General features: G+C 43.5%; 1 protein-coding gene across 3 annotated transcripts in view; it reads right to left on the reverse strand.

Moving 5' to 3' along the window:
• The window catches only part of LOC106568988 (rho guanine nucleotide exchange factor 28), a 111,259-nt gene that overhangs the window by 36,376 nt on the left and 51,203 nt on the right, over positions 1-23,680 (reverse strand). For all 3 annotated transcript variants that reach the window (XR_014378788.1, XM_045692531.2, XM_045692539.2), the window contains exons 10-19: positions 15,597-15,706; positions 14,831-15,111; positions 14,182-14,368; positions 13,617-13,740; positions 9,055-9,097; positions 6,104-6,227; positions 3,590-3,767; positions 3,175-3,230; positions 2,914-2,974; positions 2,412-2,550 (exon numbers count right to left, since the gene is read on the reverse strand). Coding sequence is in view for 2 of the 3 variants with exons in the window: in XM_045692531.2 (XP_045548487.2) it covers positions 2,412-2,550; positions 2,914-2,974; positions 3,175-3,230; positions 3,590-3,767; positions 6,104-6,227; positions 9,055-9,097; positions 13,617-13,740; positions 14,182-14,368; positions 14,831-15,111; positions 15,597-15,706 (1,303 nt within the window). In the remaining variant the exon portion in view is untranslated. The remainder of the gene's footprint in view (positions 1-2,411; positions 2,551-2,913; positions 2,975-3,174; positions 3,231-3,589; positions 3,768-6,103; positions 6,228-9,054; positions 9,098-13,616; positions 13,741-14,181; positions 14,369-14,830; positions 15,112-15,596; positions 15,707-23,680) is intronic.

Raw genomic sequence — 23,680 nt, forward strand, 5'->3', positions numbered from 1 at the left:
AATTGCTGCAAAAGGTGGCTCTACAAAGTATTGCATTTGGGGGGGTGAATAGTTATGCACGCTCAAGTTCTGTTTTGTCTTATTTCTTCTTTGTTTTACCCCAAAAATATTTTGCATCTTCAAAGTCGTAGGCATGTTATGTAAATCAAATGATACAAAATCTCTATCCAAAAATAATTTTAATTCCAGGTTGTAAGGCAACAAAATAGGAAAAATGTTAAGGGGGATATGGACACCCCTTCAAATTAGTGGATTCGGCTATTTCAGCCACACCTGTTTCTGATAGGTGTATAAAATCGAGCACACAGCCATGCAATCTCCATAGGGAAACATTGGCAGTAGAATGGTCTTACTGAAGAGCTCAGTGACTTTCAATGTGGCACCGTCATAGGATGCCACCTCTCCAACAAGTCAGTTTGCCAAATTTCTTCCCTGCTAGAGCTGCCCCGGTCAACTGTAAGTGCTGTTATTGTGAAGTGGAAACGTCTAGGAGCAACAACGGCTCAGCCGAGAAGTGGTAGGCCACACAAGCTCACAGAACTGGACGGCCGAGTGCTGAAGTGCGCAAAAATTGTCTGTCCTTGGTTTGAACACTCACTACCAAGTTCCAAACTGCCTCTGGAAGCAACGTCAGCACAATAACTGTTCATTGGGAGCTTCATGAAATGGGTTTCCATGGCCAAGCAGCCGCACACAAGCCTACGATCACCATGCGCAATGCCAAGCGTTGGCTGGAGTGGTGTGAAGCTCACTGCCATTGGACTCTGGAGCAGTGGAAGCGCATTCTCTGGAGTGATGAATCACACTTCATCATCTGGCAGTCCGACGGACGAATCTGGGTTTGGCGGATTCCGGGAGAACGCTACCTACCTTTGTGACAACAGTTTGGGGAAGGCCCTTTCCTGTTTCAGCATGACAATGCCCCCGTGCACAAAGCCAGGTCCATACAGAAATGGTTTATCAAGATCGGTGTGGAAGTGCTTGACTGGCCTGCACAGAGCCCTGACCTCAACCCCATCGAACAACTTTGGGATGAATTGGAACACCGACGGCAAGCCAGGCCTAATCGCCCAACATCAGTGCCCGACCACACTAATGCTTACTAGTCCCTGCAGCAATGTTCCAACATCTAGTGGAAAGCCTTCCCAGAAGACTGGAGGCTGTTATAGCAGAAATGGGGGGACCAACTCCATATTAATGCCCATGATTTTGGAATGAGATGTTCGACGAGCGCGTGTCCACATACTTTTGGTAATGTAGTGTATCACAGATGAGACAAAAATGTTCACCTACCCCTTTAAGGGCAGGAGGTTACCATGGTAGCATGACTAGTCACATTTGTGCCTGTGAGATTGAGTCTGACTAGTAGCATCATTGTTTTCTCTTCCCTAACAGTTGAAACTCAAACATTGAAAAACAAACTAGCTTGTGAGCAAAACAATGTAAATATCCAAGAAACACAAGAACAAAGTCTCACTTTCCTTTCAAGTAAATTAGTCCAACTTTTATGCCTGTGCACAGCGCTTCTAAAAATGAATATTTCACAGCTCTTCACGTACGCACAGCCCCCAGCCAGGCAGTGTTGCAGTGCGAGGTGAAATAGGCTATATAGGATTCATAGTTCTTTGACTCTTTAATTTACCAGCTATGAAACAAAACAGCAGAAATACTTTGAAAACAGTTGCTGCAGTATTTATTTTACTATAAATGTGATCATACTTAACTATTTGTATTCACAAAATTGTGAGTGAAATGTTCGCACTGTGGAGCCCTGACCACCCGCCAACATGGCTGGTGAAATAGACATCTTACACGGCAGTGCCAAAATCTACCCGCATTTGGCAGGTGTTCATTTTAGGCCCTGGATACATATTTCCCACAGATCACACAGACCCACAAATCAAACATTGATAAACTCCCATATCTGTTAGGCGAAATACTGCAGGTTGCAATCACAGCAGCACAAACAACACCGTAAATAACAACAATATTGATCCCCTACTATTCATACTACAACTATTTGCACATTGCTAAAACACTGTACATAGCTGATAAAGTAACACTTGAAATGTCTTTATCTTTTTGAAACCTTTTTAAATGCAATATTTACTGTTAAAAATATTTCACTTGCTTGTTTCCCATGTTTCCCACACACCCGGTGGAATGCCGGTGGAATGACAAACCAGAATAATAACATTGCATTCATTATTGTCCTCATTCATTTCTTACTGTATGGTCCTGTTAATTGTTATTACTAATTGAGTATTATTATTTTTCCTATTATTATCTATCTGCGTCATCAATTATTTGATATGTGTCTATATGTTTGCTTTGGGAATGTATGTGTATAAAGCCTTTTGAATTGATTTGAGAGAGAGAGATAGATCGAGAGAGAGAGATGCTGAGCTGACCTGTCTGTGGCAGAAGGGACACTCTTGGAGAGGGGGTTGGGGAGGGAGGCTGTTTCCCTCTTGTCCCTCTGGCTCATCATAGGTAGAGAGGCTGAGGTGGAGATCGGACATGGAGAGGGACTGTCTCGCACTGTGAAGTCTGGATGAGGGAGGGGTGGAGAGGAGAGGAGAGGAGAGGAGAGGAGAGGAGAGGAGAGGAGAGGAGAGGAGAGGAGAGGAGAGGAGAGGAGAGGAGAGGAGAGGAGAGGAGAGGAGAGGAGAGGAGAGGAGAGGAGAGGAGAGGAGAGGAGAGGAGAGGAGAGGAGAGGAGAGGAAAGTAGGGGAAAGTAGAGGAGTGTAGAGGAAAGTAGAGAGAGGAAGTAGAGGAGAGAGAGGAGAAGAGAGGAGAGGAGAAGAGAGAGGAATGTTATTGTTTCAGGATTCCTTCCTCTGACTGCTTCCTGGGATGACAACAACAAGCCATGACATCAATGACCTTTGGACTGTGTGATGTAAAACTCACTCTGTGGGAGGGATGCTGTTCGGTTCTTCACCATAGTAACTGCATACTTATCCTGAAGTTTCTGTAGTTTTAAAACAAAAAGGAGTCTATTAGGACAACCGGGAATTAAACATTCCAACTAGATCTCTTCGTTCAACGAAGAGAGATGAGTAGATGTGTCACTGGACTAGTTTACCATTAACACACCCCAATGTTTATGTGTGTGGTTGTGGGGAAGAGTTTCACACACACACATACACACCCACACAGGCTGGAACTCACCTTTAGACATGGGGGAGCAGAGTCCTTACAACCCTTATGGACCATGACTGTACAACCTGAGGGAGAGAGGGATATTTCCATATATAGAGATATCAACCACCAGGATGGAAATAGAATAACTACATGAATGAATGAATTGGAATTCTGATATCTTCCCCTAAAATGTGGATCTTTGCAATCATAAACTATTTGGTCTCTATGTTGAATGCAAAGAAAGCCTATGAATACATATACACTTTATTTATCTTGAGATATGTCTTGCTACATTTCCAATAAATATATCTGATGTTTTTTATTCTCTGTGACAGAGTTGCAGATCACTGAGATATCTTGTATGTTTATAGCATTGCGGGACACATTGATTGATTTGACTGATACATGACTAATGAGTAAACGGTGACTGCTGATTACTTACAGGAGCAGTGCAGAAGGTCCTTGCCAGTAGCAGGTTTGTCACAGACCAGACAGACGGTGGAACCAGCACAGGAACCCGTGGAGAAACGATGTCCATTCTGCTGTTTGTCCTTGTCTTTCCCTTCCTTCTCTCTCTCCTTCTCCTTCCCCTTCTCTCTCTCCTTCTCCTTCCCCTTTCCCTTGGAGAACCAGGGTAGATTCCCAGGGGTGAACATCAGAGGCATGGATAGGCTAGTTAACACACACCCTTATACTGTAACTACATCCAAACCCTTTCAGAAACAATCCGTCAAAGCATAGAAAACACTGACTGCCTTAAGCACTATCAGTCAGGTTACTGATACTGTGGTCTGGCTAGCCTATAAGTAACCACACGTACACTGACTCCAATTGAATCAGTTACATGTGAATGATCCAAGCCTTATTTCCGCCCATTTTAAAGTCCACTGTGACGGAAATGGGGGGGGGGGGTGTTTCCACATGCTGATCACCAACAAAGGGTTGATGATTGAAAGGAAAGAACCTACAGTGTTTTAATGGTGTTTTGGGTCAATGTTATTTCCCCAAACATTTCCTGCTCTTTGTCATCATTTGAAGAACAGACCCTGAGGTGAATACTAAGGAGAACAGTTGGGAAGATAACAATAATAATATAATAATAATACATGCTATTTATATAGCACTTTTCAAGGATGAAAATTCTCATGATAATGGGCTTTTGTATCAGAAAATTAAGTGATAATAGCAGCATGATAACTGACACTCAATGGCATCAGTTTTACGGCACTTTCTGGGTGTGTCACGCAGTCCTCACAGCTGTAGACTAAATTAGGTCTAGACTGAGGTGTAGATTATATTAGGTCTAGACTGAGGTGTAGATTATATTAGGTCTAGACTGAGGTATAGATTATATTAGGTCTAGACTGAGGTATAGATTACATGTGACTCAGTCAGTGTGTACACTCTGTCTGTAATTACATTATCTGACAGGCCTACAGTGGCTTGCGAAAGTAAACCTTAACATTTTTCCTATTTTGTTGCCTTACAACCTGTAATTAAAATGGATTTTTGTGAAACAAACAATAAATAAGACAAAAAAACTGAAAACTTGAGCGTGCATAACTATTCACCCCCCCAAAGTCAATACTTTGTAGAGCCACCTTTTGCAGAAATTACAGCTGCAAGACTCTTGGGGTATGTCTCTATAAGCTTGGCACATCTAGCCACTGGGATTTTTGCCAATTCTTCAAGGCAAAACTGCTCCAGCTCCTTCAAGTTGGATGGGTTCCGCTGGTGTACAGCAATCTTTAAGTCATACCACAGATTCTCAATTGGATTGAGGTCTGGGCTTTGACTAGGCCATTCCAAGACATTTAAATGTTTCCCCTTAAACCACTCGAGTGTTGCTTAAGCAGTATGCTTAGGGTCATTGTCCTGCTGGAAGGTGAACCTCCATCCCTGTCTCAAATCTCTGGAAGACTGAAACAGGTTTCCCTCAAGAATTTCCCTGTATTTAGGGCCATCCCCACTGCATGATGCTGCCACCACCATGCTTCACTGTGGGGATAGTGTTCTCGGGGTGATGAGAGGTGTTGGGTTTGCGCCAGACATAGCATTTTCCTTGATGGCCAAGAAGCTCATTTTTAGTCTCATCTGACCATAGTAACTTCTTCCATATGTTTGGGGAGTCTCCCACATGCATTTTTTGGCGAACACCAAACGTGTTTGCTTATTTTATTCTTTAAGCAATGGCTTTTTTGCCACTCTTCCATAAAGCCCAGCTCTGTGGAGTGTACGGCTTAAAGTGGTCCTATGGACAGATACTCCAATCTCCGCTGTGGAGCTTTGCAGCTCCTTCAGGGTTGTCTTTGGTCTCTTTGTTGCCTCTCTGATGAATGACCTCCTTGCATTCATGGAGGGTGGGTTTTGGTGGGTGGCCATCTCTTGGCAGGTTTGTTGTGGTGCCATATTCTTTCCATTTTTAATAATGGCTTTAATGGTGCTCTGTGGGATGTTCAAAGTTTGGATATTTTTTTATAACCCAACCCTGATCTGTACTTATTCACAACTTTGTCCCTGACCTGTTTGGAGAGCTCCTTAGTCTTCATGGTGCCACTTGCTTGGTGGTGCCCCTTGCTTAGTGGTGTTGCAGACTATGAGGCCTTTCAGAACAGGTGTATATGTACTGAGATCATGTGACAGATCATGTGACACTTAGATTGAACACAGGTGGACTTTATTTAACTAATTATGTGACTTCTGAAGGTAATTGGTTGCATCAGATCTTATTTAGGGGCTTCATAGCAAAGGGGGTGAATACATATGCATGCACCACTTTTCCTTTTTTTTGTTGTTTAATTTTTTGAAACAAGTTATTTTTTCCATTTCACTTCCCCAATTTGGACTATTTTGTGTATGTCCATAACATGAAATCCAAATAAAAATCCATTTAAATTACAGGTTGTAATGCAACAAAATAGGATACTTTTGCAAGGCACTGTATATAGTGTCTCACCTTGTTCTTGTTGCGAGTGGTGGACATCCTGCTCTTGAGGAAGCTGAAGGTACGAATCACTTTGTATTTCTCTGACTCCACCTTGGAGGGGATGTTGTACTTGTCCCACTCCTCCTCTTCAATTCTGTTCAGAAACAATTGGGTTAGCGTCACAGACTTGTAGGTTTAGAAAAGTCAAATCCTCATCAAACGTGACAAATGTTGGGTTGTATAAACTGTATAAACTAGAGTCCTGTTTGCTGATCTATTTTTCTTTCTGCCTGGTGATCTTTGCTGACCAACAGCAAATGAAATATTACATATAGTCCTTACTAATAGTAGTACCGTGACTGTCATCCTTTTCATCAACAAGGAAACAAAATGGTAGAAAACACAGCACACAACTTATGAAAGCATACTAGTAATGCTACTAATACTAGCAATACAAATAATTTTGATAATACTAATAATAATGATAATACTAATAATAATAGTACTACTAATAATAGTACTAATAATAATACTAATAATACTAGTAATACTAATAATACCAGTAAACATGGTATTTGGTTAGTAGGTCAATCGGTCAGTGACTGTCATACCAGGCTGGATCAAGTATACAGCAAGAACACATGCAACACAAAGCCATAGATGTTTACAACAGAATCAATACAAAAACAAGTCAGGTCCAATAGAATCTTCTGTGTGATTCCAGATAATGGGAGGATAGGCCACGTATACCTGAGAGGTCAAAGTTCAATGAAAGATCAATGTGAGTTAAGAATGGGTTACACAGTAGTAGTTAGAGACACGTGCAGCACACGTGCGCTAATCAATCATGGTTAATTCATTTACATCAACAACATACAAGTGTAATCTCTGAACGTTATTGGTGATGCCATGCTAGGCAGAGTGCATTGTGGGCACAAATGTAGAGGTTAGATGTCAGGATGCACACAGGGGACCTCTAGGGTTAAAAGGGTTGGCATGAAGAGGTTACACTGAGGCTGGAGCTAGGAGGCTAGAGGGCTAGCTTCCAGATCAGGGAAGTTACTGTAGAGTTAATGTCTAGAGGGCCAGGATCAAGATCAGGGAAGTTACTATAGGGTTAATATCTAGAGGGCCAGCATCCAGATCAGGGAAGTTACTATAGGGTTAATGTCTAGAGGGCCAGCATCCAGATCAGGGAAGTTACTGTAGGGTTAATATCTAGAGGGCCAGCATCCAGATCAGGGAAGTTACTGTAGGGTTAATATCTAGAGGGCCAGCATCCAGATCAGGGAAGTTACTATAGGGTTAATGTCTAGAGGGCCAGCATCCAGATCAGGGAAGTTACTATAGGGTTAATGTCTAGAGGGCCAGCATCCAGATCAGGGAAGTTACTGTAGGGTTAATGTCTAGAGGGCCAGCATCCAGATCAGGGAAGTTACTATAGGGTTAATGTCTAGAGGGCCAGCATCCAGATCAGGGAAGTTACTATAGGGTTAATGTCTAGAGGGCCAGCATCCAGATCAGGGAAGTTACTGTAGGGTTAATATCTAGAGGGCCAGCATCCAGATCAGGGAAGTTACTATAAGGTTAATGTCTAGAGGGCCAGCATCCAGATCAGGGAAGTTACTGTAGGGTTAATATCTAGAGGGCCAGCATCCAGATCAGGGAAGTTACTATAGGGTTAATGTCTAGAGGGCCAGCATCCAGATCAGGGAAGTTACTGTAGGGTTAATATCTAGAGGGCCAGCATCCAGATCAGGGAAGTTACTATAAGGTTAATGTCTAGAGGGCCAGCATCCAGATCAGGGAAGTTACTGTAGGGTTAATATCTAGAGGGCCAGCATCCAGATCAGGGAAGTTACTATAGGGTTAATGTCTAGAGGGCCAGCATCCAGATCAGGGTAGTTACTATAGGGTTAATGTCTAGAGGGCCAGCATCCAGATCAGGGGAGTTACTATAGGGTTAGAGGCTATTGGGCTCTCTGCCCAGTGGAAAGGAAGGGCCAGGGCTGCCAGCCCAGAAGGGGGCGATGCCCACGTACTCTTTGAGGAACTCTGAGAGGGTGAGGTGTTGAAGGGACTCTGCCAGTTCAACGCTGCCCTCGTCGTCTGCAGACTGGGCACGCTTACGAAACCTTAACTCCCTAGGGACACATTACACACACACATTACACACACAGCTCTGATACATACAGTACATAAACACACACACACTCACACGCACAAACACACGCACACTCACACACACACAGCTCTGACATACACTAACACACACACAGGTCTGGTACACACTGACATACTCTAGAGGGAGCTATAGAGCTTTGACTGACTATGTGTTCAGGACATTTCAACAGATGAATGGAGGAAGAGGACAAAGGCAGTTGGCATGGTTCCTGGAAGCATCTCATCCCAATGAAGGACATAGTGAACAGGAAGTAAAGAGGTTCCCTTTTCCTAGTCTGTCTCTCTTGTGTTGGAGCTATTCATTGAAAGGATACTATACAGTAAATCTTTTTACACTCATTGTGTCACAAAGTTACAGAGCATTAGCCTGACTTCATCTGAGGACAGGCCCTGTATTTTAAAATTGCTCTGGACAAAATGTTCATTGACAAATAAACATTTTCTGAGCACAATGGGCTTACAGTTTAGTCTACAACAACACTTTGGTTACTGATAAAGGGTGGCTTAAAGCTTTTGGAATATATATGCGTCACCTCACCACCTGTGAAACAGGGTTAAAACAATGCTGCAAGCCTTGGCATGGTAACAGACAAGCCTGGAGTTAAACAAACAAAACACGGTCTTGATATAAAGAGAACCAGGAACTCCACAACAGAGAGAGAGCCCTTGGTCGCCCAGCAACCAACCAAGAAGTCATTGTGAGGGCTGGAGAGCCTGGGAATTAGGGGGAAACTGTATGAAACTGTAAGAATGTCAAACACACTTTAGACAGACACGTTAGGTCAATGGATACATACCTTTTTTCGAGAGGCTGCTCTGATAGACTGAATGTTCTCTGTTCTGTGGAGGACAAGACAGCTGAAACATGAACCCTCTGTGTGAAAGTAAACAGCGTGAGCAACATTATCTATGAAAACCAATCAACACAATCAAGTCAGATCAGATATAGATGTGCAGATCCCCCCCTCAGCCCAGGGTGTCTTCGATGATGTCATCATGGAATGCTGCAATGCTGAGGTTGCACTGTGATTGGGCAGGGTAGCCAAACCAGACAATGCACTTACCCAAGCCCACACCCTCACATATACACTGACATATGACATATGATACGTATGACTTATATATGACACTTTCACACTCACCACATATGCTATTGTCTATTATCTATCCTGCTAGATCAATTACCTGGTACCCCTGCACATCGACTGCTGCTACTGTCTATTATCTATCCTGCTAGATCAATTACCTGGTACCCCTGCACATCGACTGCTGCTACTGTCTATTATCTATCCTGCTAGATCAATTACCTGGTACCCCTGCACATCGACTGCTGCTACTGTCTATTATCTATCCTGCTAGATCAATTACCTGGTACCCCTGCACATCGACTGCTGCTACTGTCTATTATCTATCCTGCTAGATCAATTACCTGGTACCCCTGCACATCGACTGCTGCTACTGTCTATTATCTATCCTGCTAGATCAATTACCTGGTACCCCTGCACATCGACTGCTGCTACTGTCTATTATCTATCCTGCTAGATCAATTGGCGGCAGCGTAGCCTAGTGGTTAGAGCGTTGGACTAGTAACCGAAAGGTTGCAAGATCAAATCCCTGAGCTGACAAGGTACAAATCTGTCGTTCTGCCCCTGAACAAGGCAGTTAACCCACTGTTTGTAGGCCGTAAATGAGAATTTGTTTTTAACTGACTTGCCTAGTTAAATGAAGGTAAAATAAATGTAAAAAATGACCTGGTACCCCTGCAAATCGACTGCTGGTTCTCCCTGCATGGGTTATTCCCCTTCATGGTTTTGAGTGCGAGTACTTTTTGAACTCTATTGATATTTTCTCTCCACGCACAGTCCGTCTTTCATTCTAGCTTGAGCACAAACCCTCATACTGGCTTTCTACTCCCTGTATATAGCCATGTTCATTTCTACTCCCTGTATATAGCCATGTTCATTTCTACTCCCTGTATATAGCCATGTTCATTTCTACTCCCTGTATATAGCCATGTTCATTTCTACTCCCTGTATATAGCCATGTTCATTTTCTACTCCCTGTATATAGCCATGTTCATTTCTACTCCCTGTATATAGCCATGTTCATTTCTACTCCCTGTATATAGCCATGTTCATTTCTACTCCCTGTATATAGCCATGTTCATTTCTACTCCCTGTATATAGCCATGTTCATTTCTACTCCCTGTATATAGCCATGTTCATTTCTACTCCCTGTATATAGCCATGTTAATTTCTGCTCCCTGTATATAGCCATGTTAATTTCTACTCCCTGTATATAGCCATGTTAATTTCTACTCCCTGTATATAGCCATGTTCATTTCTACTCCCTGTTTATAGCCATGTTCATTTCTACTCCCTGTCATTTCTACTCCCTGTATATAGCTCCCACATGTTAGCATGTGACAAATACAATTTTATTAGATTTTTGACATACAAGCACACTTACATACACATGTACCTGCACGTTGGACACACACAGTAGCCACATGCCTGCCAGGCCTGGTGTTAGCACAGTGTGAGTTTTGGAAGCTAGAGGCTCTAAGGCAAGCTATACAGTTGTGAACAAAAGTTTTGAGAATGACACAAATATTAATTTCCACAAAGTTTGCTGCTTCAGTGTCTTTAGATATTTTTGTCAAATGTTACTATGGAATACTGAAGTATAATTACAAGCATTTCATAAGTGTCAAAGGCTTTTATTGACAATTACATGAAGTTGATGCAAAGAGTCAATATTTGCAGTGTTGACCCTTCTTTTTCAAGACCTCTGCAATCCGCCCTGGCATGCTGTCAATTAACTTCTGGGCCACATCCTGACTGATGGCAGCCCATTCTTGCATAATCAACACTTGGAGTTTGTCAGAATTTGTGGGGTTTTGTTTGTTACCCGCCTCTTGAGGATTGACCCACAAGTACTCAATGGGATTAAGGTCTGGGGAGTTTCCTGGCCATGAACCCAAAATATCGATGTTTGTTCCCCGAGCCACTTAGTTATCACTTTTGCCTTATGGCAAGGTGCTCCATCATGCTGGAAAAGGCATTGTTCGTCACCAAACTGTTCCTGAATGGTTAGGAGAAGTTGCTCTCGGAGGATGTGTTGGTACCATTCTTTATTCATGGCTGTGTTCTTAGGCAAAATTGTGAGTGAGCCCACTCCCTTGGCTGAGAAGCAACCCCGCACATGAATGGTCTCAGGATGCTTTACTGTTGGCCTGACACAGGACTGATGGTAGCGCTTACCTTGTCTTCTCCGGACAAGCTTTTTTCCGGATGCCCCAAACAATCGGAAAGGGGATTCATCAGAGAAAATGACTTTACCCAAGTCCTCAGCAGTCCAATCCCTGTACCTTTTGCAGAATATCAGTCTGTCCCTGATGTTTTTCCTGGAGAAAAGTGGCTTCTTTGCTGCCCTTCTTGACACCAGGCCATCCTCCAAAAGTCTTTGCCTCACTGTGCGTGCAGATGTAATCACACCTGCCTGCTGCCATTTCTGAGCAAGCTCTGTACTGGTGGTGCCCTGATCCCGCAGCTGAATCAACTTTAAGAGGTGGTCCTGGCGCTTGCTGGACTTTCTTGGGCGCCCTGATGCCTTCTTCACAACAACTGAACCGCTCTCCTTGAAGTTCTTGATGACCCGATAAATGGTTGATTTAGGTGCAATCTTACTGGCAGCAATATCCTTGCCTGTGAAGCCCTTTTTGTGCAAAGCAATGATGACGGCATGTGTTTCCTTGCAGGTAACCATGGTTGACAGAGAAAGAACAATGATTCCAAGCACCACCCTCCTTTTGAAGCTTCCAGTCTGTTATTCGAACTCAATCAGCATGACAGAGTGATCTCCAGCCTTGTCCTTGTCAACACTCACACCTGTGTTAATGAGAGAATCACTGGCATGATGTCAGCTGGTCCTTTTGTGGTAGGGCTGAAATGCAGCGGAAATGTTCTTGGGGGATTCAGTTCATTTGCATGGCAAAGAGGGACCTTGCAATTCATTGCAATTCATCTGATCACTCTTCATAACATTCTGGAGTATATGCAAATTGCCATCATACAAACTGAGGAAGCAGACTTTGTGAAAATTAAAATTTGAGTCATTCTCAAAACTTTTGGCCATGACTTACTAGCAGGGTGGAGCACAGACAGAGATTTAGACAGAGAGATGGCCTGAAGCTCACACCATCTACAGGGCAAAGTGGACATAGCACTCACTAGACCATCTACAGGGCAAAGTGGACATAGCACACACTAGGTTATCTTCAGGGCAGAGTGGACATAGCACTCACTAGGTTATCTACAGGGCAGAGTGGACATAGCACTCACTAGGTTATCTTCAGGGCAGAGTGGACATAGCACTCACTAGGTTATCTACAGGGCAGAGTGGACATAGCACTCACTAGGTTATCTACAGGGCAGAGTGGACATAGCACTCACTAGGTTATCTACAGGGCAGAGTGGACATAGCACTCACTAGGTTATCTACAGGGCAGAGTGGACATAGCACTCGCTAGACCACTCAGAGGAACAGAGGGAGGACGTGGATGTAATCAGAGCCATACATAGATAGATACAGTATATACGGCTTTGGATGTGACTATACAGTAAATGTACCTACACTATGGTATAGTCACATTGGTTACATGTTAGTTACCAACAGTAGCTGACTATCTACTGAAGTTGCTTCAGTTAGTTAGTGACAACACAGAGAGCAGGTTAACTCAGCTACGTAGAGCACATTACATTTGACATTTTAGTCATTCAGCAGACGCTCTTATCCAGAGCCACTTACAGTTAGTGCATTCATCTTAAGATAGCTATGTGGGAAAAGCTGGTACCACCATTGGGGTGCCAGGACAGAGAAGAGTTTGGACTGGGCTGAGTGGGAGCTGCCCACCCGTAGGGGTGGGAGGGCCAAGAGACCAGAGGTCTGAGGAATGGAGTGCTCAGGTTGGGGTGTAGGGTTTGAGCATAGCCTGAAGGTAGGGAGGGGCCTACTGCTTACTGTACTACTCAAACTCCCATGACAAACCAAACAAGTGAAAACAGACAGACTAGCTCAAATAAGGTCAATCCAGGTCATATAAGCTGCGTTTACACAAGCAGTCCAATTCTGATCTTTTGACCATAATTGGGCAAAAGATCAGAATTGGGCTGCCTGTGTAAACACAGCCATGGAAGGACAGAACCAAAAATACAAAGATGAACAAGGACTATCAATATAATCATGTTCTCAGAGAAAACACTGTCAACTGTATTCCAATCAAAGTAATAAAGTTCTCAGTAATGGTTTCTCAATGGGAGGTTATTAACTGTATATAAAAGGTACCACGGACACTAACCTGGGCTGAGGTCAGAGGTCGCAGGCGTGGCTAAGGTTTTGCGGGAGAAGCGGGGGGGCAGCAGGCTGATCTTGGGGGAGGAGTATGAGTAGGAGCGGTGTCTGATCCCCTGATTGCTCATTTCCTGGAACAATACAACAATACAACACTCAGGTCATACGCCCTGATACAATGTCCCTGATACATTTGTTGTACATTGGCCCTGATACAATGTCCCTGATACAATGTCCCTGATACATCTGTTGTACATTGGCCCTGATACAATGTCCCTGATACAATGTCCCTAATACATTGTCCCTGATACATTCTCCCTAATACATTGCCCCTAATATAATGTCTCAAATTCAATGTCTCTAATTCAATGTCCCTAATACATTGTCCCTAATACATTGTCCCTAATACATTGTCCCTAATACATTGTCCCTAATATATTGTCCCTAAAACATTGGCCCTAATACATTGGCCCTAATACAATGGCCCTAATACAATGGCCCTAATACATTGACCCTAATACATTGGTGAGTCTCTGTGTGTGAGGGTTGAGGAGAAGGCTTCAGCCTGGTACCTTTGCGAGGGTGGGGTCGCCATCTGAGGACGCGGAGTGTGTGCGTGTGCAGGTGAGGTCTGGGGAGGTGTCGTCCCCGCTGCTACGAGGGTCAGAGGTCAGGGGAGAGATGGGAGAGAGGGAAGACTTCACCAGGAACCCCTCCTCATCTTCCTCACTGTCCATCACTAGAGCTACCAGACTGGGGCTGTCAGGGAGAGAAAGAGGAGGAAACGTCCACATTAAGGCCCCTCCCAATATACTGCAGCCGCCTCCTATCCATACTCTAAGTGCTGAAACCAACAGCTGAAATATGAAAATGTGTGTCATATATGGCGCATGGGAAAAGTAGATCAATTGGCTACAGCAGAAACTGTATGGGTTCAAGACTACCTGAACACACCACAACATCCATATAGAGAAAGCATCACACTATAAGAACATACTGAATATATTTGGTCTGGTAAGAGCAAACAATACATGTAATCTTCTGTTTATTATCGCAGTACAATAACACACAACTGTGATACAGCACTTTTGGTTTCTTTCAGTCAACAATGCTGATGTGATATCTCAACGCTCTAGAATCACCTTTATCTTCTCTTGATCTAAAAATTAAACCCAATGTCTTGAGTAACAGGAGGTCAGATGAATGGGCGGAGTTTGATACCTGAGGTCAGGGGATTCCAGAGGCCGGCTCCCTTTCTGATTGGCTAGGTAAGAGTGGGAGTTGCTGTTGAGTCGGGCGAGGGCTCGGTCAGCGGGGGAAGGTGAGGGAGAGGGAGAGACGGAGGGGGACTGTTGTTCCTCTAGTCCCAAGGGAGGTAGAGGGGTGCAGGTGGCCTGTAGGAGCAGGGCCTCTGAGGACACAGAGTCCCACACCCTGCTGACAGTCACAGAGCTGTCCCTCGTTATGCCAGCAACACTGACCTTAGCCCTTAGGTCATCCACCTGAGAGAGAGAGAGAGAGAGAGAGAGAGAGAGAGAGAGAGAGAGAGAGAGAGAGAAAGAGAGAGAGAAAGAGAGAGAGAGAGATGGAGAGAGAGGGGAGAAGCAACAACAGAGAAATAGATTAAAAAAAGTATCTACTCAAGGTGGTGTACCTCATGATCAGATTAGTATGATGGTAAGGTGGTGTACCTCATGATCAGGTTAGTATGATGGTAAGGTGGTGTACCTCATGATCAGGTTAGTATGATGGTAAGGTGGTGTACCTCATGATCAGGTTAGTATGATGGTAAGGTGGTGTACCTCATGATCAGGTTAGTATGATGGTAAGGTGGTGTACCTCATGATCAGGTTAGTATGATGGTAAGGTGGTGTACCTCATGATCAGGTTAGTATGATGGTAAGGTGGTGTACCTCATGATCAGGTTAGTATGATGGTAAGGTGGTGTACCTCATGATCAGGTTAGTATGATGGTAAGGTGGTGTACCTCTGTGTTGAGCTGACTCCTGCCATTGATCATGGAGGCTGATGTGTCTGCAGCAGCAGAGTGAGAGAACTGTCTCTGGGTTCCTCTGGGGTGGGTCGTCTGGGACTTTACTGGAGAAAACAACACACGAGACGCACTGAGAATAACTACAGCCAGTTTGGGGGGAATAGCCATCAGTCAAACAGCGGTGAAATGAACACTGTCCAAAGAATTACCAGCAAAATCTGTGCTAAGTAAGAAAACTACATTATGGTCAAAAATATACTCATTGAGGTTATCAAAACACAAACAGGCCAACCGACTGATGATGTAGTAAATCTGTGAATCATCAAAACAACATTAGCTAAAACCAGTTCAGAGGTGAACAGCACGCAGTTACAACAACGGAAAACATCCATTTCCTTTGACGTGGTACTTCTAGAATCTACATGATGGAAAATATTCCTTCCTATTTCCATATATCAGCTGCTTGGTTGGGCTCTGATAGGTCTGTGTCAGTGAGCCAACCACCTGGCTGGTCTATGACTGGTTAAAAGGCCAATAGTCTGGAGAACAGAGGAAAATAAAGAGAGAGAGAGGGCGATAGAGAGAGAGAAAGAGCGAGAGAGGGGGGGAGAATAGAGGAAAATAAAGAGAGAGAACGAATGATGCAGAATTACTCCTTTCTGACCTTTAGAGGGTTGTTATGTTAAAGCAAAGCTTGGAACAGAACCGCTACACACATCTAATTTAACCCTTTGGTAGCCTAGTCTGTGGGATGCCAACAGCGACTAGGGCAATTACAACTATTACATAATCATGGGTCTTATAGTTTAGGCACAGGTGTTTAATACAGATATACACCTAACACTTTGTCTTTTGTCTTAGTATCAGTGACGATGAGAGTTTTCGATTGTGCGCCGGTTGAAAAACATTTTGGCACAATGTTCCAGCATATTCGCTGTCATAGACATAACATCATAAACATACCTCTGCTCAAGGAGATAAAACACGAGACAGTTCTCTGTTTTCTCCAGCCAGTGTTTGATGTTAGCTGCCAACGGCGCCCCTGCTAATGTTAGGGAAATCCTGTGTATTAGAGGCATTTCCTCCCAGTGCTCTACTGTGGTAGACATTAGCTTTAGCTTAGCATAATTCCCTCCCTCTGGTCTGCTGTGGTAATGTTAGCGGTAGCAGTAGCGCTAGCGGTAGCGTAGCATGGTTCACTCACACACACACACACTGAGGTCATTAAGGGACCTCCCCATCTTACCCACTACAACTCCTCCCATAGGAACGCATCACAGCCCCCTCACACACAAACACACTCTTTACCCAATAACCAGTCTGTACTCTGAGACACACATACATGCATGCACTCACAGACACGTCAAACATGCACATGCACATGCACGCACACACACACACACACACCACACACACACACACACACACACACACACACACACACACACACACACACACACACACACACACACAAACACACACAAACATACACACACACACAAAAGAGAAGCACATGCACTAGTCCAAATGTGGGAAAGACTGAGGAAGTGTCACATCCTGACCATAGAGAGCACTTATTTTCTATGGTAGAGTAGGTCAGGGCGTGACTGGGGGGGTTTATCTAGTTTATTTAGTTCTATGTTGTTTGGTTCTAGTTTCTTTTTTTCTATGTTGGGGTATTTGTATGATCTCCAATTATAGGCAGCTGGTTATCGTTGTCTCTAATTGGGGATCCTATTTAAGTAGTTGTTTATCCAACCTGTGTTTGTGGAAGATTATTTTGAGTTAGTGCGTGTAGCACCTCTGTCGTCACGGTTTGTGTTTTGTTTATAGTTTATTGTTTGTCTTGCAAGGTTTCACATTAAAATAAAAGATGTGGAACGATACCCACGCTGTACCTTGGTCTCCTTCCTACGACGAACGTGACAGGAAGAGAGCTGGCATTTCATAAAAGGGTATCGGAGCACAGGAGACTTCTAGACAGAATGGGGGAAACTGTAAAAACCAAACTGCTACTGGAATCCCTGGCAGATTAATGTAATGTGAATCTCCAACAACAACAGACAAGTCCCGGCTTTACATCAATGGAACCAGAACCACACTCACTTCCACTATCAATCCGAATCAGTATCTGATCTGTGAAAACCCTTATTTTCCAGTGTTTTAACACTCCTCATAAGGTACCAAGTGTAAGATACTCCAGAAATAGGATAGTGTATGCCTTGCCTGTTCCCCCCTGTTTACCTGACTTGGAGGTTCTTCTCTGAATGTGTATTCTGGGAAAAGAGGGCAAGGGGTAATAGAAAGGGGAAACAGAATCAGAGTCTATGTTTTGCCAGTCCTGTAGTGTTCCTACAGTCCCAGGTGTCAGAGTCTATGTTTTGCCAGTCCTGTAGTGTTCCTACAGTCCCAGGTGTCCAGGTGGTCAAAGAGGGAGATGTCAGCCAAGGCCAGAGAATCAAACAAATGATGACAGGAAATTCCACTAAATTGCACAACCTTGAATTCCTGTGGATGTGTATGTGCTGTCAGGAAATGCTGAACAGAACTGAGAGAGAGGAAAGAATGGGATGTGATGACAGCTCTGTATCCTTTCCTAAGGGCTCTTGTTGAGGTAGGCCAATCACCACCACACACACACACACACACACACACACAATAAACATGCACATAAGCAATAAACTCATGCAAGCAAGCATGCACACACGAAGCAAGCATGCATACACACACACACACACACCCACACCCACACACCCAGCAGTGTGGGGGACCTGAGTTTACAGCAAACTCTCCATTCTCACTGCCATCTCCCCCGACAACGCACAGGAAATTAGCATTTCCCATCGCCACGGCAACCCCCTCAAACTCTCAGCATCCTCCTCCTCAACAAGACTTTTCACTGGTAAAGTGTGTGTGTGTGTGTGTGTGTGTGTGTGTGTGTGTGTGTGTGTGTGTGTGTGTGTGTGTGTGTGTGCGGGTGCCTGCGTGTGTATGTACACATTTTACTACACTTGTGAGTACCATTATATGTTAGGCTTAGGGGTTGGGTTTAGGGTTAGGGTTAGAATTGGGGTTAGGGTTGGAATTAGAGTTAACGGTTAGTGGTTAGGTTTAGGGTTAGGCGTTGCGGTTAGGTTTAGGTTTAAGGTTAAGGTTAGGGTTAAGGTTAGGTTTAGGTTAGGGTTAGGGGCTGGGGAAAATAGGTTTTGAATGGGAATCAATTGTTGGTCCTCAAAAAGTCCTCAGAAGTATAGTGTGAACATGTTTGTTCATGGAAGTATTTCTGTTTCTGTGCGTGTGTGTGTCCTCTCTGTGTGTGCTTTGTCAGAGGGGAGCATGAGGGTCCAGCGTGTGGAAGGATCATCTTAAATGTCAGCTTTTGTAGGGCCTATGACATTTGAGCTTGTTAACATTCCTCCTTTCACTTCAATTACAGAGGTCCACTGTCTGTCCAACCCACGGGCTGGGGTAGGGGAGAGGCAGAGGGAGAAAAAGGGGAGAGGGGTAAGACTTATTCAGGGAGAGAGTTACTAGGGCCCAATGGGCAGGCGGGTGAGGGAGACAGGGGGAGGCAGGGGGAGACAGGGGGAGGTAGAGAGAGACAGATTTATTTAGGTCCACTTTTAGAAAAAAAGTATTGCTATCTAAACCTAAAAGGGTCCTTCAGCCATACCCATAGGAGAACCCTTTTGGGTTCCAGGTAGAACCCTTTTTGTTCCAGGTAGAACCCTTTGGGTTCCATGTAGAACCCTTTACACAGAGGGGCCGAAAAGAGTTCTACCTGGAACCAAAAACGGTTCTCCTACAGGGGCAGCCGAAGAACCCTTTTGGAACCCTTTTTTCTAACAGTGTAGTACACTGTCCAACCCATGAGGCTGGGGGTGGGGTGGGAGGGGAGGAGGGGTCGAGAGAGAAGGGAGTCAGGGGGAAAAGAGGGAGACAAGGGGGAGAGGGGGCTATTTGCTCCTAGTTTAGAGGGAATTTTACTGGGTACAGGTCCCCCGTCTGTGGTGACCCCATTCTTCCCTTTGTCCCAGTGACAGGGCAGATTCCTGGGCTAGTTAAGGAGGGGAGAGAGACTGGGACTCTATGAAGCTGAGTCATTATGAGGGACACCATGGTGTGAACACACAGCACGATCCCCCTGGTTGCAGAGCAGTGAAGGGAGCACAATAAATCCATTAGCTAAACTATTGAACTCAATGAGTCTTACACCCTTGTCAGTTGCTGTGACGCCCCTTAAAGTTAAATTACTAGAATCAAGGGCATAGGAGACCCCCCTATGTTAGAGACACGTAAAATGATATATATTTAAAAATGTATATATGTATATACAGTACCAGTCAAAAGTTTGGACACACCTACTCATTCAAGGCTTTTAACAATGTAGAATAATAGTGAAGACATCAAAACTATGAAATAACACATATGGAATCCTGCAGTAAGCAAAAAAGATTCTTCAAAGGTGCCACCCTTTGCCTTTGATGACAGCTTTGCACACTCTAGGCATTCTCTCAACCAGCATCATGAGGAATGCTTTTCCAACAGTCTTAAAGAAGTTCCCACATATGCTGAGCACTTGTTGACTGCTTTTCCTTCACTCTGTGGTACAACTCATCCCAAACCATCTCAATTGGGTGGAGGTCAGGTGATTGTGGAGGCCAGGTCATTTGATGCTGCACTCCATCACTCTCCTTCTTGGCCTGTACACATCCTGGAGGTGTGTTTTGAGTCATTGTCCTGTTGAAAAACAAATGATAGTCCCAATTAGCGCAAACCAGATGGGATGGCGTATCGCTGCAGAACGATGTGGTTGCTATGCTTTGTAAGTGTGCCTTGACTTCTAAATAAATCACAGACAGTGTCACCAGCAAAGCACACCCACACCATCACACCACCTCCTCCATGCCTCACATGGGAACTACACATGCGGAGATCATCCATTCACCTACTCTGCGTCTCACAAAGACACAGCAGTCAGAACCAAAAATCTCAAATTTGGACTCATCAGACCAAAGGACAGATTTCCACCGGTCTAATGTCCATTGCTCGTGTTTCTTGGCCCAAGCAAGTATCTTCCTCTTATTGGTGTCCTTCAGTAGTGGGTTCTTTGCAGCAATTCGGCCATGAAGGCCTGATTCACGCCGTCTCCTCTGAACAGTTAATGTTGAGATGTGTCTGTAAACTTGAACTCTGTGAAGAGTTTATTTGGGCTGCAATTGGTCTTCCTTTCCTGTGGCGGTCCTCATGAGAGCCAGTTTCATTATAGAGCTTGATGGTTTTTGCGACTGAACTTTAAGAAACTTTCAAAGTTCTTTTCCGCATTGACTGACCTTCATGTCTTAAAGTAATGATGGACTGTCATTTCTCTTTGCTTATTTGAGCTGTTCTTGCCATAATATGGACTTGGTCATTTAAGAAATAGGGTTATCTTCTGTATACCACCCCTACCTTGTCCAGACTCAACTGATTGGCTCAAACGCATTAAGAAGGAAAGAAATTCCACAAATTAACTTTTACCAAGGCACAACTGTTAATTGAAATGCATTCCAGGTGACTACCTCATGAAGCTGGTTGAGAGAATGCCAAGAGTGTGCAAAGCTGTCATCAAGGCAAAGGGTGGCTACTTTGAAGAATCTGAAATATAAAATATATTTTGATTTGTTTAACACTTTTTTGGTTACTACATGATTCCATATGTGTTATTTCATAGTTTCGATGTCTTTATTAATATACTACAATGTAGAAAATAGTAAAAACAAAGAAAAACCTTGGAATGACTAGGTGTCTCCAAAACTTTTGACTGGTACTGTACATACATTTGCGAGAATTTATTTAGAAAAACGACTACTTCATTCTACTCTCAGTTGTTAATAGCAGTGGGACAGTGTGTGAGAGAGAAAAGAAGACCTGTGCAGCAGCACCACCATCAATTCTCACCGCACAGGGAAAAGTAATTGTTCATGGCAACAACAAAGTAAGTTCAAGTAAGAAGTCTAGGAATGTTAGAGCAACTTTAAGCTTTCTCCTGGCTAATAGGTAGTTAGCTTTACATTTCCAGTTTAGTCATTTTTAGCTGTGCCAGGTTTTACCTAACTAGCTAACGCTGGGTAGTTCTGGTTATGTGAATAACTGACAGTGAATGTTTTTGCCCATCTTAATCTTTTCTTTTTATTGGCCAGTCTGAGACATGGCTTTTTCTTTGCAACTCTGCCTAGAAGGCCAGCATCCCGGAGTCGCCTCTTCACTGTTGATGTTGAGACTGGTGTTTTGCGGGTACTATTTAATGAAGCTGCCAGTTGAGGACTTGTCCTCTTGCTCAGTTATGCACCGGGGCCTCCCACTCCTCTTTCTATTCTGGTTAGAGCCAGTTTGCGCTGTTCCGTGAAGAGAGTAGTACACAGCGTTGTACGAGATCTTCAGTTTCTTGGCAATTTTTCACATGGAATAGCCATTTCTCAGAACAAGAATAGACTGACGAGTTTCAGGAGAAAGGTCTTTGTTTCTGTCCATTTTGAGCCTGTAATCGAACCCACAAATGCTGATGCTCCAGATACTCAACTAGTCTAAAGAATGCAGTTTTATTGCTTCTTTAATTAGCACAACAGTTTTCAGCTGTGCTAACATAATTGCAAAAGGGTTTTCTAATGATCGATTAGCCTTTTAAAATGATTAACTTGGATTAGCTAACACAACGTGCCATTGGAACACAGGAGTGACGGTTGCTGATAATGGGCCTCTGTACGCCTATGTAGATATTCCATTAAAAAAAATCTGTCGTTTCCAGCTACAATAGTAATTTACAACATTAACAATGTCTACACTGTATTTCTGATCAATTTGATGTTATTTTAATGGACAATTCTTTTATAAAAAAAAACTAAAAAACAAGGACATTTCTAAGTGACCCCAAACTTTTGAACGGTAGTGTATATATATAAAAAAAAACATTATAGTGCAAAGGACTATAAGTAAGGTTCTTGGCAACTGCCTGCACACCAGCACACCACCCCTGGCAAACTATCTGGCACATTTGAGACACTTCAGCTTTGATGTCTTTATCATCACAGTGAATATGGGTCAGGACGCTCATGTGTTAAGACTTTGTTTGGTCCTATCATGATCATGGCAGGAAAGTGACAGTTTCCCATGTGTATCAAGAATGGTCAAACACCCAAACGACATCCAGCCAACTTGACACAACTTTGGGAAGCATTGGAGTCAACATGCACCAGCATCCCTGTGCAACGCTTTCAACACCTTGTAGATATGTTGAAAGCCCCAAAGAACTGAGGCTGTTCTGAGGATAAAATAGAAAATAAATATTAGGAAGGTGTTCCTAATGTTTGGTATACTCAGTGTATATGATCTCTAATGAAATGATAGCATGTTAAGTCTAGAGGGTTTAATGGATGTCGTAACTTCATGTAGGAGAGAGGCAGCCATGATGATATTACATTTTTTATCATTGTGGAGATTGATTCATTTCAGCTTGACCTTTCAAGCCTACCTTTTTTTTAGTAAACCACTTATTAACTGTGTATGTTGCTGGTTATTATTACAGTATAATAATTGTATTATAAGTAGAAAATATTACGGTACGATTCCAACCAAAATGGTTGTTAAATTGAATATATCAAATCAAATCAAATTGTGTTAGTCACATGCGCCGAATAGAACAGGTGTAGACCTTACAGTGAAATGCTGAATAGAACAGGTGTAGACCTTACAGTGAAATGCTGAATACAACAGGTGTAGACCTTACAGTGAAATGCTTACTTACGAGCCTCTAACCAACAATGCAGTTTCAAAAAAACATGAGTAACAAGTAACAAGTAATAAAAGAGCAGCTGTAAAATAACAATAACGAGACTATATACAGGGGGGTACCGGTACAGAGTCATGTAGGTAATTATTAAAGTGACTATGCATAGATGTTAACAACAGAGAGTAGCAGTGGTGTAAAGGGGGGGGGGGGGGACTGCAAATAGTCTGGGCGGCCTTTTGACTAGATGTTCAGGAGTCTTATGGCTTGGGGGTAGAAACTGTTTAGAAGCCTCTTGGATCTAGACTTGGCG

The sequence above is a fragment of the Salmo salar genome, chromosome 01 (assembly GCF_965601325.2).
Source record: "Salmo salar chromosome 01, fSalSal1, whole genome shotgun sequence".
Classification (NCBI taxonomy): Eukaryota; Metazoa; Chordata; class Actinopteri; order Salmoniformes; family Salmonidae; genus Salmo; species Salmo salar.